Source organism: Monopterus albus, unplaced genomic scaffold (genome assembly GCF_001952655.1).
Source record: "Monopterus albus unplaced genomic scaffold, M_albus_1.0 scaffold34.1, whole genome shotgun sequence".
In the NCBI taxonomy this organism is placed as follows: Eukaryota; Metazoa; Chordata; class Actinopteri; order Synbranchiformes; family Synbranchidae; genus Monopterus; species Monopterus albus.
Genome location: NW_018127914.1, coordinates 3,039,841 through 3,055,996, shown reverse-complemented (window position 1 = coordinate 3,055,996; position 16,156 = coordinate 3,039,841). Strand labels below are relative to the sequence as shown.

General features: G+C 42.1%; 1 protein-coding gene across 10 annotated transcripts in view; it reads right to left on the bottom strand.

Moving 5' to 3' along the window:
* Window positions 1-1,637: 1,637 nt before the first annotated feature.
* The window catches only part of rbms3 (RNA binding motif, single stranded interacting protein), a 252,071-nt gene continuing 237,552 nt past the window's right edge, over window positions 1,638-16,156 (bottom strand). For 8 of the 10 annotated variants that reach the window (XM_020597445.1, XM_020597442.1, XM_020597446.1 and 5 more), the window contains 4 exons: window positions 11,859-11,969; window positions 6,064-6,153; window positions 4,491-4,615; window positions 1,638-3,762 (listed from right to left, as the gene is read on the bottom strand). In XM_020597445.1, the coding sequence (XP_020453101.1) occupies window positions 3,759-3,762; window positions 4,491-4,615; window positions 6,064-6,153; window positions 11,859-11,969 (330 nt within the window). In that variant the 3' untranslated portion in view covers window positions 1,638-3,758. Of the gene's footprint in view, window positions 3,763-4,486; window positions 4,616-6,063; window positions 6,154-11,858; window positions 11,970-16,156 lie in introns of those variants that run through there. The other 2 variants (XM_020597443.1, XM_020597450.1) reach the window with 2 other exon arrangements.

The window sequence follows — 16,156 nt, the reverse complement described above, 5'->3', positions numbered from 1 at the left end:
ACAGGTGGCCTGTTAAGAGCGACTTCATGGCCAGATGATCGACAGTGGACAGATCTGTCCCAGAGATCAGTAAACACAATAAAGGCACAAGCCCCACACAGCTTGTTCTTTAGCACCATAGAGTAGCTTCAATATTGTGTAACATTTGTTTAGCACAGCTTCTTTAACAAGCTCTCCCATGTGCTTTGCTTTTTAATGATAACACTGACAATATGGAATCATCTGGGAGTTTCAATAAAAGGTACTTAATGTAGAATTTGACTGTTTCAAATATTATCATGCATGATGGTGTAGCTTGCCGGTAATATGCACAAAACACCATCATGCCCCCAGATGCAGTCCCGGACTTGTATTTGAATGGGTCACATGAACTGCAAGGGCTCAATTGCAATTGTCACCAAACAAAAAACTCCCTCTATGTCTGGAAGAAAGGAGTCTTTCGAAGGACACTGGAGTGGATCCTATTGCCCCGTAGGGAGACAAATTGGGCCAGTCAAGCCTCATTGCAAGAGTGACTGAAATTGGTTTGTGGTTCTGCTTCTGCACCATCCAATAAAGACAAGAAAGCTCAGAGAGAGAGAGAGAGAGAGAGAGAGTGGAAGACAGAGAGAGTGACAGCAAGGAAAAATGAGAGCAAAGGAGCCTGGTTTGTCCATGGCACATTAGAGGTGCCAGTGAAGCAGGGAGCAAAGGGGTCTTTTTAGTGCAATAGCACCACAGTTGGGGCAGAGTGGGTGGGCATAAGTGACCAGAGCAGATACACAGCACTCCCAACACACACAGGCTGCTGTAATAGGGGCAGAAACAACTGCTGTCCCACAGGCAATTTCTTCAGGGACAGTCCTTGGAGATGAAGTCATTGAAAATCTCATAGAGCTCTAGGATGGAAAGACGGGATGAGACGAGACAGGGTTGTTTGTGCAACAAATTGGGACAACCAGGGGTGTAACTGAAACTCAGTGGTGGGGTTGAGAAAGGACCTGCCATCAAGATCTTGTTATGGCTGGTGAGGAATCCAGTTAGTTCCCACAGGTGTGCTGACCTCCCCTGCTTGTATTCGCCAAACGATCAGAGACAGAGAGTCCTTTTCTAGCCTTTAAACGCAGCTCTTAGACGGCTTGTTACCGTCACAGAGCGATGACACAAGATCTTACAAACCAAAGTTTCCTGGTTTACAGACGTCCTCTCTGTGAGTTTTGCTTCTGTTCAAATGTGTTTTTTAAAGGACAGTGTGACATTTCCCCACAATAATTTCCTGGAGTGTCTGCTGGTTGTCTAGCAAAGATGAAATAATCCAGCATGCGGCCCCTCGTAAAAGCACAAAAAGTCATTTATACACAGTTTTTTGTACAGATTAAACAAACCAGATATGTGTCAATTAGTGAGCTTTACAGGTGTTGGAAGATGAAATGGACACACCCAGGTTAGCTGTTTCCTCCTATGCTCCACCTTTGTGCTATGTCCAGCTAATCAGCTGCTGGCTGGAGTTTAATATTTACCATCTCCATGTAAGAGTGATATTCATCTCCTTATTTTGGGAAGAAAGCAAATGAGTGTATTTCCAAAAATGCAGAGCTTTGCTTTTGTTTTAAGATGCTCTGACTGCCAGATAGTTCACAGTTAGCAAGTGGTATAAGTTTAAGATGCTCTGACTGCCAGATAGTTAGCAAGTGGTATAAAGTTTATGCAATCATTGCTAAAGACTTTAAAGTCAGTTACAGAACAGGCAGCAAACCCCACCCATCTGCTAATCTGCACAGATAAATACTCAACAAAAAAAAAAGTGACCCAGGTTTGGTGGCATCTAGACAACAGATTAAAATGAGGTCAAACAGCAGCAGGGGGAATCTCAGTTCAACAATGAAGCTCAGTATGCTGAGAAATGACTGATTTAGTTATGGCTGAATCAAAAAGATACAGAGATTGAGGACAGAAATTCAATAAGCAATGACCACAGAGCGTAGCAAGCAACATTCCCCAACTGTTTCCTAAAGTTTTCTCTGCATGATCTGAAGAGAGACAAAGAGAGGGAGTGAAGTGGAATCCACACTGTGCGAAAGCATCATAAAAGTGATGAGACAGATAAAGAAACGAAAAGACAAGAAGAGGAGTTAAAGAAAAAGGACTTTTGTTACAAGCGCCACTGGTTGCATTAAACATTTACATACTGTTTGATGTATGTGTATAGGAGTTTGTAAGTGTGTGCATGGTTAGATGTGTGTGTGTGTGTGTGTGTGTGTGTCTGTGTGTGTGTGACAGCGTGGGCAACCGTGGCAATTTAGCTTAAACCCGGTGAAAAGAAGACGTTAAGAAGGATAGTAAGGACTGGTCCGGCCATCAAGGTCAAATTAAAAAAAAAAACAACGACAACAGCAACAGCAACAACAACAACAATAACATCAAGAACAACATCAACATCAATAACAACAAAAATCAAACTGAAAAAATGAAAAGGAAAAACAAAACAAAACTCTGGTTCAGAGTGTCTCTTCATCTTTGGTATAAAAATGGCCATCCACGGGCTGCATTTGATCCACAACTAGGAAAGACTACAGAAATTGTCAACAATTTCTTCTATTGCTTTTGCACTGATTGGTTTAAACTGTAAGCTCCTACTGAATCTGCTGTTTTTATTTCACTGCCAGATTTTTTTTTCTTTTTTGTTTGTTTTATAATTTTTTTTTCTTCTTGCTTTTTTCTTTTTGCAGTGTGACAAGCAAAGCGGGCTAAAAACATCTTAAAGCTCATAAAAAAGGTAAAATGTGGCAGATAAAAAGCACTAATGTCAGTGACAGCAACTTTGCCATGTAAAATAATAATTATGATAATAAAAAACAAGTTCAGCATTTGCAACAGACTGCATTCACAATGCAGTGTGTTTTCTTATGTTTTTCTTTTTTCCTCACTGTGAAAAATCTCTTCATAGCTTCTTTTCACCCCGCCCATGAGTCTTTTTGTTTTCTTCGGACACTTAGTTACCTCTGACATAATAATTATCAAAGTTTTCTTCTAACGAAGAAAAGAAAAAAGCTTTTCTCTATTAAATCTGTACAGCTTATGTGATAGATTCTTTTTTTCCTCTTTAGTACAACTCGCCCAGAGTCTTGTACCCTCCGAGTGGTCCAAGAAACTGATTCTGTTTGTTTTTCTTCCTACTAGACGTCAGAGTTTAACTCTGTAAAAGGTTTCTGGCGCCTTTCAAATTAAGGCCATGAAGATTCAAGAAAGAAAAAACACTTTGTTTTCAAATATATCTAGAAAACTAAAATTTAACACTAGAACATAAAAAAGAGTGAAAAGAAACTGTAGCTTAATATCTGAGGAAGACAATCTCTGTGTGTATCTCAAACTTGACTCCTCTTTTCTAATTACAAAATAAATTTCATCACCTACCTGCACATTCAACCTTATTTTTTTATTTGTATTTTTCTTTTTTCTTTTTTTTTAATTGGTTATTTTCTTTGAGAAACTTTTCAAGCTTCATCCCAGCCCTTCAGGCAGGTTCCCAGACTAAACAATTTCATTTCTTTGCACTGTGTCCAGCAATTTCCCCATCCCCTTCCTCAGCACTCTTTGCCGCCTTCTTGCCTTTTTCTTTTTTTTTGTTGTAGGCCAGGTAGGAAATGAAAAAAGTGTCTCGTTTTTGGTGCCTGGGCAATCTGGAAGCAATTTCTTTTTTTCTCTTTCCTCACATTCACAGTGCAGCAACCTTCTGTCTCAAGGCAACACTGTCACAGGAACATTCGCTCAGGCCTTTGCTATCTGATGAAAGAGGACAAAACAAAGAGAAAATGAGAGAGAGAAAGTTGTGTGTGTGTGTGTGTGTGTATGTGAAGTTGTAATCAAAGCACAATATTAAAAAAACAGAAGAGGAATAGAGCTGACAGCTGACAGTGCAGTCAGAAGACTCAAGCAAAATGCAGAGTTCTGATCAGATCCAAAATAAAACGTGCTGCCAACATGACAAGAGATGTCATTGTATAATTGCACGTCATCTCTTAGTGCTTTAATTTTGTTTCATTTTAGGATCAGCAGTAAGGACGGTGAATACTGTGCAATTTGAGTGCCTTTGTAATTTGAAAAATGTTTCACAAATCTGGGTCATGTAGGATGATGCTCCTCATTTCACAAAATATTGCACAGACAGACCGTTTGTGTATACAAGTTAGGTCTATCTAACTATCTAAGCTCATATATAACTTTTGTTTTTATATCAGATTTTTAATGAATAAAATAACCAGACTGGCATGTCTGTTTTTGGATGCTTCGCTGCATCAATGCTTCAAATGTTTAATAACCAACATGGCCATAAAGCCTGACAGGACATAACACTAACAGAGATGTTAAATGCAGTGGTACATGGACAAAAATCTCTGACGGCAAACATGTGTACAGTGTGTACATCTTCTCACAGGATATAGTGTCAAAATAAAACACTAGCCTGAAAGGAGAATGTGCCATTTCCAAAATGTTAACACAGTCTGACTTACTTGGACTGGTATGAGTAAGCAGACACGTGGTCGGCAGCGCTGCCCACCTGGATCTGTTGCTGCTGGCCAGCCACCTCCTGTGACGAGGGAGCCACTGTCTGGGGGGAGGCGTCCGTCACCACTCCCTGAGGACACACATGCAGGAAGAAATGTGTCAGCCCCAGACTTTAACAAGCATCTCGACAGTGCTCAGTACAGTACGTCCTGCTGGAAAGTGTGTGACCGTATCATGTAAAATTCTACTTCTGTCAGCTCTGCGCATACATTTGTACTACTGCATCTCTATTGCTCTTCCTGAGGTATTTTGTGAGTTTTTTTTACGTGGAGTTTTTTTTTAAGGTCCAAGTATAAAGGGTATCTTATGTAGAACACGACTGAAATTCTACCAACCTAAACTGTGATTATTAATGTCTGTACCTGAGAAGGCTCCATCAGCCAAGACCATGCTGTGCAGACAAGAATGAACACTTTACAGTGATTTGACATTGCATAGGGAGTTATGTGTATTTCTTAAATATACAATATGATCCTTGAAAAAAACCTTTAGTATAAAATGTTCTATGTTACTCACCAATTTTTAAATCTATGTTGGAAGTAAAAAACACTTTAAGGATGGCTGTGTGCACTGAATTCATCACACCAACCTCTTAGCCTTGTGATGCATCTAGCATTACAGACAGCCCCCATCACTGACTCATCTCAATCACCTTTAACAAGCTCTCAAGGATACCGCGTCCTGTCCATACATCATCCCTCACGACAGGTGGATATCCACCCTGCTGCTGACGCCAGCAGTGAGAGGACAACCGTGAGAATGAAATAGGTAAGAGCCGCCATGGGCTACATTACAACTACATCTCTCTCCTCTGTCCCACTCCTTCATGAGGAAGATGGCAACTTTCTGAGGAGAGGGAGTCTGGGAGGAGCGACTAATGGGTCTGTCAGAGGAACCTGTCATGTCTGTGGCTTGTGGGCTAAGCAGAGCTCTGCGGCAGACGGATGTGTGTTCCAGCTACCTACCAGCCCAAACCGGCTGTGTAGGGGAGAGAGAGTGAACGAGAGAGAGAGAGAGCACCACTGGCACTGTGTCTCACTTCAGCTCCTGTCATCTGATACACGACTGATAGTCCATCTGAATACGACCGCGCTGTCAGCCACCAGACAGCCAGCCCGCTCTCCTCTCCTCTGCCAGCCTGCTTGCCCACCCGCTCTTCATGTTCATCATTTCTCAGGCTGGACCTGCCGGGAGCTCAGAGATCCGCTAAAGAAGTGACAAAGTCTATGCTGCACTTCAAATGTCTTTCCCAAGTACTGTAAAACTTCTGTCTCATTTTGCTTTGCTCGCAGTTTTTATCCCTGTTATTCACTGGTGGTGCAAGGCCATTTGTTTGGAGAGAGGACGAGCAATTTACAGAGGACTTCAAATGTAATCTGTCTATTTAATGACATGAATGTTTTGGTCTTGTGGCGTGTAAGTGACTGTGCTGTCAGCTGTAATGATGTCCCGCTTTGGATAAACATCAACAGATTTTTGATCACTGCTAAGTATCGTGTGCATGCGTGTGGGTCTTACTTCGACAGGGACGGCTGTTGGAGGCACAGGAGTGTACTGGGGAATGTAGGTCCCTTGCATAGGCGCCGCGGCGGCTGCAGCAGTCATGTACTGAAATACAAAGGACACACATATGAAAATCCTTGCACATGAAAATTACTGCTACACACATTAGAATAGCGTTTCCCTTTCAATATCAGGCAAGAAATGCTTTTTTCAAACACTGATCTCATAACTCCCACAAAGTCTCATTCAGTGCAATTATCCCCGAAATCGTTGGGACTGGGAACTTGCTGTTCCATAAGCATCCTTTGGAGGGCGCTAAAAGAATATGTGTGCAGGCTCCACAGAGCAGAGCAGATCATTATGTGGGGTAGACAGGGGAGGAGGGGGAAGAAGAGATGTCCTGCTGTTCCACCAAGACCTCACAGGCAGCAAATGCACCAGGCCATAGTTGAGAAGAAGATAAAAAAATAAGCTAACGGGAATGAACAAGAGTGCGTGAGAGAGGAAAGAGAAAGCAGGAGGCCTGTTGCCTGTGGCCTATATTCCTTTAGGCATGCCTGCCTTGGCTTTTAACTGGGCACTAGCTCACTCCATGTTGGCCATTATACAACTGTGACATAGGTTCGGTTACATGACAGCCACGGGGCTTTCACATGTAATATGAATGAGGCCATGGCACTTTGTATGTGCGAGGCTCTGGGACTTGCTATCAATGCATGGTGTGTGTGTGTGTGTGTGTGTGTGTGTGTGTGTGTGTGTATGGTGCACACCAGCGTTCTTTTTAATTAGCACGTCTGTGCATACAAAAATGACATCACAATTTATCCATCCAACTGTGTTCTCCTGTGTGCAGCTGGGGAATATACACGCATGTCTGTGTGTGTCTGTGAGAGGCAGACAAAGACAAAGAGGCTTGGAGTGATAATGCTGCAGCACAGCGCCAACGGATGTGATCCCAGATAAAAGCCACCAGGCTGCCTCTCCTTGTCGTCCTGCTGCTTTTCCGGGCCGAGAAAAAAATCCCTTGCTTTCTGTCTCATTTTTTCCTTCACCTCTCAGTTCCCCTGCTAGTGCTAAAAAGCGTGGCGGCAGTATGCACTAAGAGGCAGTAATGGAGGGGCTGTGCCCAAGCCTTTCTTGGCTGCGGGCCCGACGGTGCTGGTGAAGTGTCATTACCGGCAGCGTCGCTAATGGATCGGGTACGTCTCCACCGCTCACCGCTAATGAGAGCAGCTAAAGGCCATGGACATGGGTGATTAACTCCCCTGCCATCGCTACACATAGCCAGGAGGATGTCCTGGGATAGATGTTGGTATGTGTTTGTATATGAGTGCGACTGTGTGGGTCGGTGTGTTAAGGTTATCACACCTTCAGTGCTGTCACGCTCAGGACAGGGTGAGGCAACTTATCCAGACTTCCTGACACATTAGCACATTACATCTCTATGTCATCCCTTCTTTCCTCTCACCTTCCTGTCACCCCCCCCCAACCTGCTATTGTCTAAAAGACGGTTGAAGTGACCTTCTCCCCAGTGAATCAAAACCATGCATACCAATTTTCCTCTGGACATTTTGTCTTCTCTTCTTCTTCCCATTAACTTATTCAGCTAAGTCACCTGTGAGGGCTGCATGAAAGCAAATGAAGGGAAGCAGGAGCTAATTAGCAATATCAAAATCTCCCTGTCAAAGGGAAAATGTCCATTTGAAATGTTATATTTCTCTGCAGGACTGCAAAAGGAATTTAAATTAGATTTAACAAGAAAATTTAATAAGATAAGATTTTCTTCCTCTACCATAACCATTAGTTAACCTATTTAATGTGGCAGGGGGAGCAGGGCATATTTCTGCAGTCGCTGCTCTGGCAAGTGAGGGCATGTCAAGCCTGGCTACAGCGAATTGGGTTGCTATGGTGATAAAGACGATTTTTGTCCAATTTCAACTCTTAATACTTCCCTGTCCGCGATCAGGGGGACAGGTTTGGGTAATATAAAGCATCCCTAATTGGCAATAAATGGTGTTTTACTCTTGCTGTTGCACAGACATAGCCATACATTTACATCTATACACATGCACGCACACAGACACACCTGCACCTGAAGCAGATGGTGTGTGCGTATGTTTGATGAACAGGAGTCCTGAATAGCTCCTTAACGAGGCTGGTGTGAGTAGACTCTGTAAGTGTCTTCTCTACCATCGCTTTCTATAACATACACTTATAACTACAGTAAGAAGTCAGACCGCAATGCAGCAATGCCACGTCCAAAGTCCAAAGCATAGACACGACCCCTCTGATACCACAGTGATCTGGGCCTTTGCAACACAGTGAAGTATAAGACACTGCAATTTATGTTTGGTGGGTGCAAGAATGCTGGGACAGTCTACTTCCTGCAATCAGTTTTTCACATCAACAAGAATTTCTCTATAAATTGTACCGTAGTTCTGGCAGTGGTGAAACATAAGTTTAAATGTTCATCTAAATCATCCACCTCTCCATCTGCCTCTGAGTCTCCACATCTATCTGTCACCTCTGTGTTGACGTGCTATTCTGTTGCATCGTCTGCGAGGTGGAGGTCAGGGTAAAAGCATCCAGCTACTCAGTGTAGGTTATTAATGGCACAGCAGTGTCTGGATGGGCTCTGATGACTACTGATGTAAGGTGTGGGCCAGTTTATCACCATTTTTGTTAAAGGTAATGTCCACTACTGCTGCAAACCATACTGAGAATGGTATGACAGAACCAAAACAATAATATTGCAGACCATAAAATCAAAATAATGAGTGGAAAGTCGCTAAAAAGCTCTGTAGAGCTGAGAGGAACTACATAGTCAGGTGATAATTGTCTGCAGGTTCTTACTAAAAGAGACGCATTACTCAAAGTAATTAGATTTATTGGTTATTTAAAAATACTGACTGTTGTAAAGAAAAAATACAAAGTATGCCCTAGGAAATAATGCAGTAAACAGTGTGATGTAGTTGTGGAAATTGGCCAAGCACATTTACTCAAGTATTGTACTTAAGTATAATTTTGAGGTGTCTGTACTTTGAGTATTTTATGTTACTTCAGACTTCAACTTCACTACATTTCATAGTTAAATATTATACTTTTTACTCCACTGCATTTGATAACTTTGGTTACCAGTTCCTTTTCATAATTAGATTAATAATACAACATGGACTACAATCAGCAACTAAGTTCTGATTTCACAAGACGTATTTTAAACTTAAAGCACCGATATCAGTATCAGAGGAACAAAACATTCAACAACGGTCAGTTCTTGCACCATAATTCTTACATAAAATGCTTTGTAAAACAAAAAATCATAAACAAAGCCATTGTTACTGCTTTACTAAATGCCCAGTTGTGCCGTGAAGCACCCAGATGTCAACATGCTTCTGTTAGAATGCAGAGCTACAAGAAAGGAGAATGCATGCTCAGTCAACTTCCACAGGTGAGTAAAGGTTAACTATAATTGTGCACAGTTACGGAAATGCAGAATAACATGCTCTACTTCCCAACAGAAAACCAAGGCAAACAGCCCAGATAATAGAGAAAAGCACTTCACACAAATGTGTCTTCCAGGGACACAGAAGCTGTCAATCACCACTGTCACCATGACAACAGAGACCTGAGTTCTACATGGCATGACAGCAGTAGGATGGAGAACACAGAGAGAAGGTCACCTCTTGTCATGTCATACACTATGTCATTCACACATAAACACAGACACTGACAAGTGTGCACAGGCATAAATACTAAAATGACAAACGAAGCATGTGCACGTCCACACATGCACAGTAACTAACAGGTACAAGCAAAGACAAGGCGTGACAGATAGGCTCCTGTTAAGTGGTGTGAGCTGTAAGATGGTAAATAAATCAGGAACAGAGAAATATGTACCAAACAGTAAAATAAATCAGTGTAGTGCGTGGATGGCATGTTTATGTGGGCCATCCATAAACACTGAGCCTGAGGTTTTTTAGCATTCTGTAATCAAGTTGTTCAAGACAGACAGACACCAAACTGAGCTGGGTGACTACAGGAGTTGTTCAAAACAGAATATTTTCTGGTGAAGCAGCTAAACTCCCAAAGCAATGACCAAATAAAATCTTGAATCTTCACACAGCCCCGGTCCAGCCTTCCTCATTATGAGGTGAGGTTTTCCTTGGCAGCCCACTTTAACAGGCTTAACTTTCTGCGCTGATCCACGCTCTCCACAGTGCAAAATAACACAGTGCCTTCTTGGAAAGCTATGGTCACCACAGCAACATTGCAGCTTGGGTGGACCAGGAACATTTGGTTCTTGACTTGGAGAGGAGAAGAAAGCCACAGCTGTACACAAACAGCCAGGGGCATTCTGGGGTGTGGCTTCTTCAGCAGCCAGTTGTGAGAAGCTAAATAGATGGACAGATAAATAGATACTTTACTGATCCAGAGGGAAATTCAGCTGTTGACAAGTTGTTCACTCTGGAGACACTGCACATGGCAGGTGGTATTCTGTGGTGAAGGTTAAGTCACATGACCAGTAGGGGCAATTAAAATAACTTCAGCGCATGTGTGTTCTTGAGTAATGTGCTCTCAGAGTGTGCGGTGTCAAGTCCAGTTTATTATACAGACACTTAAAGATCCTGGTCCCTAACCCTTTTTAAGACACTTCTCAATCAGGCAGTAGGAAAGGACCTTCACATCTGGCTTAAGAATCAGTTTTATAGGAAACATGTCTCAATTCCCAAGTGTGGCGTGCTGTTTGTGCAGCTCAGGCATACAGTATGCTACACAGCACATCACCTCAGGAAAGCTAAATAGGCAGAACGAGGCGGGCCAGAGAGAGCAAATGAGAAACACAGTGTCTCAAACCACTTTCTTCCATAACAACCCATCAAACTTCAGTAGTCATCCTCAAAGATGACATTCCTGACAGAGCCAACGTGGCGTTGCAGTCGTCGACAACTCACCTGAAAACACATGGGTAACTGTACAGTACAGTACTGTTTCAATCACACACACAGAGATCAAAACGTAGTGCTGGAGCAAAGCTGCCTGCTGACCTGCCCCCAGGCAGCAGGGTTAGGGCAGGAAGTCAGGCCTCAGCACTGTGTGACATCTCTAAGTCGACTGGATCCTGAAATGGGGGGGGGTTCCTGGTTTAGGGGGCGGAAACTATGTGCTAGTGTGTGTGGAATAAAGAAAAACCAGTGGAGTAGTAGATTTGATGTGTGATTTAGAGAGCAAGGGAGACATAAAGTGTGAGAAAGCACCAGAAATCAGAGGGTGAACATGAGGAAGGCGGGGAACAGAGAGCCCTGTCACACAGTAGAGCTTCACAGGAAATCAGTTTAATGGGGAAGATCAGGGAGGAAATATGTTCTCTCAGTGTCTGCCAGCGAATGCATGCAGTGTACAACAAATGATACGACAGCTCTGTTGAAGAGCACATGTGGTGACAGCCTGAGAAGGTTTGGTTTTCTTGAAAGAAAATATAAAAGCCATCTCCTTCTCAATGTGTACCTTGTTTTGGAACTAAATAAACCATGGTCCCCAAAGACAGAAGGCCTCCACTTGGACCTGCACCATACATCAACTCTTAAGAGTAGATGCAGACTTTTACATGTTTTGGTGTGACAAAAAGGAATAACAGCAAAGACAGAAGCTGGAAAATGTCAAACTATGAAAAAGTATCAGATAACAAAATGAATAGCATAAACAAATTAGTTTGGACATCCTATCATTTGGATTATGGTAACTAATCAGGCGTATGTTTGGGTGTTTGTCTAATGTGCGTGGTTCACTGTAGCACAGCATGTAGTACTCACACTTCCTGTAGTGCCCAGGGACAGATGGTTCATCTGCTGGGTGAGAGGGCCCATCATGCTGGCAGGCTGCATGGACATAGTGTGGTCCATGGCTGGCGTGATCACTGCACCCTGGTGGAACAAGGGAAAAGAAGATGAGAAGCTGAAGTGAAAGGAGGAAACAAAAAGTAAGGATGTAAAATGTGAAAGTCAATATAAATAACAGTGTAGAGAAAAGAGAACAGGATGTGAGAGTAAGGATTAAACCAGACAAAGTAGGGAGTTGTTGCTAGAAAAGATGACAATAAAGGGAAAGTAGACTGGAGGTCAAAACTGAGGTTGGGGAAGAATCAACAGAATCAATAAAAACTTAAAAGCAATAAAAAGAGGGGTCCAGGCAAAGGTGACAGAAGGCCAGTGCTGCCAGAGAAGAAGAAGAAGGAAAGAACAGTGTCGATAAACAGCAAAAACAGCAGAAATTTTCCAGATCAGTACACATTGTTGTCTTTAGTCCATGAAACTGGTCAATATCTGCTGCTGATGTATCAACAATGTCAGTTTGTGTAGTTCATTGATTGCTAATAAAGGATGCATATTCTCTATCCCATCCTCCCTGTCTCTCACTTCACTTGCTCTCAAGCCTCCCCTCATGGCATGATGCACGGCACTGTTGCCCTACGAGGCGAACAAGAACGCTAGAAGCTTCTTTTTCACGGTGAAGCAGAACATGAGGGAGAGTGATGAAACCACTGTTGCTCTTTCATCCCTCATCATGATAGCTCCCCAGCACAGAAGCCTCAGGAGGAACGCATTCAAAACCAAGTCTGCTGCTTGGCTTGCACTTTGTGTATCTGTTCTCTTAGCGTGTCTAAAAACCAAGTCTGCTGCTTGGCTTGCACATTGTGTATCTGTTCTCTTAGCGTGTCTGTTTGTGGGTAAGCGAGCATCATACCGTGTGTAACAGTGCGTGAGCGAAAGAGACTGACAGCGTGCATGCGTGTGTACATCTGATGGTGTAAGTTTGCGAGCGTGCATGTGCACACCCCGCTGGTGACACTGTGTGGGCCTAAAGAACAACCTGTACAGCCGTAGCCTGTCAGAACCTCTCTGCTTGTCTACTCTCTGCATTCACAACACAGTCAGTCAACTCTCTCGCTCCTCCCTCCTCATCTATCTCCCTCCCCTTCGCACTCGATATTCAGGCTTCATGTGATCCCTCCCAAAGTTACACCTCAACCCAAAAGGAAAGAAACTGGGTGAACTGCTGAGATCAGTGGAGGAAGTACTCCAGTCCCATCAGACCTTAGCAGCGTATGATCAAACTTAGCCTCAGTATAATGTGTTTACTAAGCAAATATTTCTGCATTATTAAATTAGAACAGCTTCGACCACACAAACAAATTCTTTTGTAGAGTGAAAAGATGAATTTTTCCATCTCCTTCTAAGTGGATGTTGAAAGGAGAACCAGGACTCAAGAGTTCAGGTACTTAAGCTTGAGTGAGGTCAACACCAACACAGATCAACATAAAACATTTTCTCACACAAAAGCAGTGCTGTGCATGTGGTGCTGTATTTACTGTGGCTCACAGAAGTCCCCAACATGTACCCTAAATTTGACAACTTCTGACTTCATGGAAACCCAAACATCTGACCTGACACTTCATCAAAATGTTGTTTAACAATGAGCTAAACAGGCAAGATTTAACATGATGTCAAACTACAAAACCTTCTGTTAAATGACTAAATTAAAAATATACTGTTTAGACAAAAAAAATATTTCCCTCTCATTCTAAACTCCACAAACATTACTATCCCTGCAACACATATTTCTTTGTGTATGTATAATACTCTATACAAATAAAACAAATTAAACAATTAGCAACATTATTATAATGTCTATATTGTATTGATGGATGTACCCCTAGAAGATGTCATGAATACCTTTTGTTTTTCTTAGAGCTGAGCTAAACAGTAATATATGTTATGGTATATGGCTGTTTTTTGTCTTTTTTTTTTTTTTTTTTTTTTGGTTGTTGTTGTTAAATGAAAAATTATAAAACTCAATAAATATATAATGGAAAAAAATATGACTATATTGTTGCCTCCTCCCAGACTATGTTCTAAAACAATTTTACAACTCCTAAAGCAACTCTTAGCGTGTATGTTCTTTTCCGACTGAACACCACACTAAGAGCTTAGGAAGGATACAAACGTAGTGGTGGTTTAACAGAAAACCAGGTCAACCCAATCCAGATCCTCTACCTACAACAGTATCAAATAAAAGTCTTGAATTTAAAGATTACTTGAACAGAAGTATGACAACATGATCAGCATTAATTAAGTCTCAGTGTTTAATATGCCAGCAGAAAGGCCCCTCTAATTACTTTGTTATGATATATTATTGGATTTTTATTGCTGATGTGTTTATGTGTAAGTAGTATTTTCATGTTACAGCTGCTGGTGGGACACATTTAATTACTCTATATGCTGCCTGGTAGTTTACTGGATAATTATGTATCATATTTTATAAACTGATCATATGCTTTGTACTGTATGTAAATGTTGAAATGGCAAATAACTATTAAGTACAGCTGTCAAAGTAAAATCATTCCCTGTGAAATGTAGTGAAGTGCCACCCCTAGGCAAGAAAAAAAAAGGGAGAGAGAGAAGAAGTAGAGAGACAGCAAAGCTGTGTGAGGACAGGAGAGAAACAATTGAGGAGAGTCCTGATGGAGGTCATGAGGAAGACAGAGGAGCAAAGAGAAACAAAGGGGGTGAGGGAGGGAGGAAGAATCATAGAGAAAGGCTGAGGGACACGAGAAGAAAACAAGAGAAGACAAAGAAAGAGGAAGAAAAAGAGAAGGTGAGAAGAGGGAAGGCAAGAGAAAGAGAGGAGAGAGAAGGAAGCAGAGGGAGCTGTGGGCTACCTGATACAGATTCAGCCTCTGACAATGCCTTTATAATGGGAAAGGGAGAGCAACGGAAAGGCTTAATTCACAGACGTGTCAGGGAGAGTTAAGCCGATTTGTGATTTCGATTTTCTGTGTTTGTGAGACTGAGTGTCTGTGAGAGAGAGGGCTTTAGTTTGTGTGTGTTGGTGTCTGTCTGGTTGTGTCTGTCCACTGTCAGACTGAAGGAAAATGTGAAAAAGACTGAAAGAAATAGACATGATATGTTTTTGATTTGTCCTCTCTGTGTGTGTGTGTGTGAGAAAGAGAAATTGACCAAGATAATAGATGCTGGAGATGTATCTGTTACAGATATATGAGATAATGTTTACAGATCTCCTGAGTGTATACACACGTTTTGGTGTCTGTGTGTGCACGTTTATGTGACTGTGAAAAACCCATTTTGCTTAAGGTGGTATTGATCTTGCCCTGGACGTGACACAGATGATATGAGGTGCCTGATTGTTAAATACATTGATATCCACTCAAGGACCTGGGACAATGTAGAGTTAATAAGAAATCTTTTAAGAACAGTGTTTTTAAACTGCTCATTACAAGTAAATGGCAATACTACAACTGATCTGCTGTTAATCAGTACTTCTTTACATATACAGAAATAACTGCACAATAGGTGAGGCAAACACACAAATGACATACAGATAGCGAGTGTTTTACCACCTGAACCATTATCCATCAACCATATGCGGTAGGCTGTTACAGTAGTTCAGGTTGTAGATGCCCTACTTGGACAACAGATGCAGTCATGGGTTTTGTGTCTGTTACATGCACACTGCAGGATAGCTGCAGAGGTGCTCCAGCTCCACACACCAGAGTTTGATTAATTCGGCTAAAGCCTTAGTACTGCACAGACATTTCTCCATCTCCAATGACATACACGCATATAGACTGCATGTGCTTTTATTCATATTGCTCTGTATTTGTGCTCCAGTAAGATTTTACAAAGGTCACTGATAACTTGCTGTCACCTACCCTGTCTGTGGCCACAGTTTCCAGATGCCCTCAGGCATCTTTTGATTCAGGAAGACTCGGGAAAGGGAGCCGGGATCCTTGGTCTTTCACTCTAATCTGCAGCATCAATCCCTCCTTGGGGTTAAAAGACTACCAGGGCTGCCCTACTATTACCAACACAGCCTTTCTACCAGACATAACAAGCTATAGACTCAAGCCAGGAAGGCAAAGTGCTCATTTTACGCAACTGAAGTAGCAAAGAGACTGAAGGGCACCAATCAGTGAAGCCCAACAAGTTGATGCATATTGTGACTTAACTTGGCCTCCACCATCACAAGTTTGAGATCTCTTTTTTTTTAAGGGGTTTGAAAAGTTTTATTGCAAACATGAGACAGACCTAGG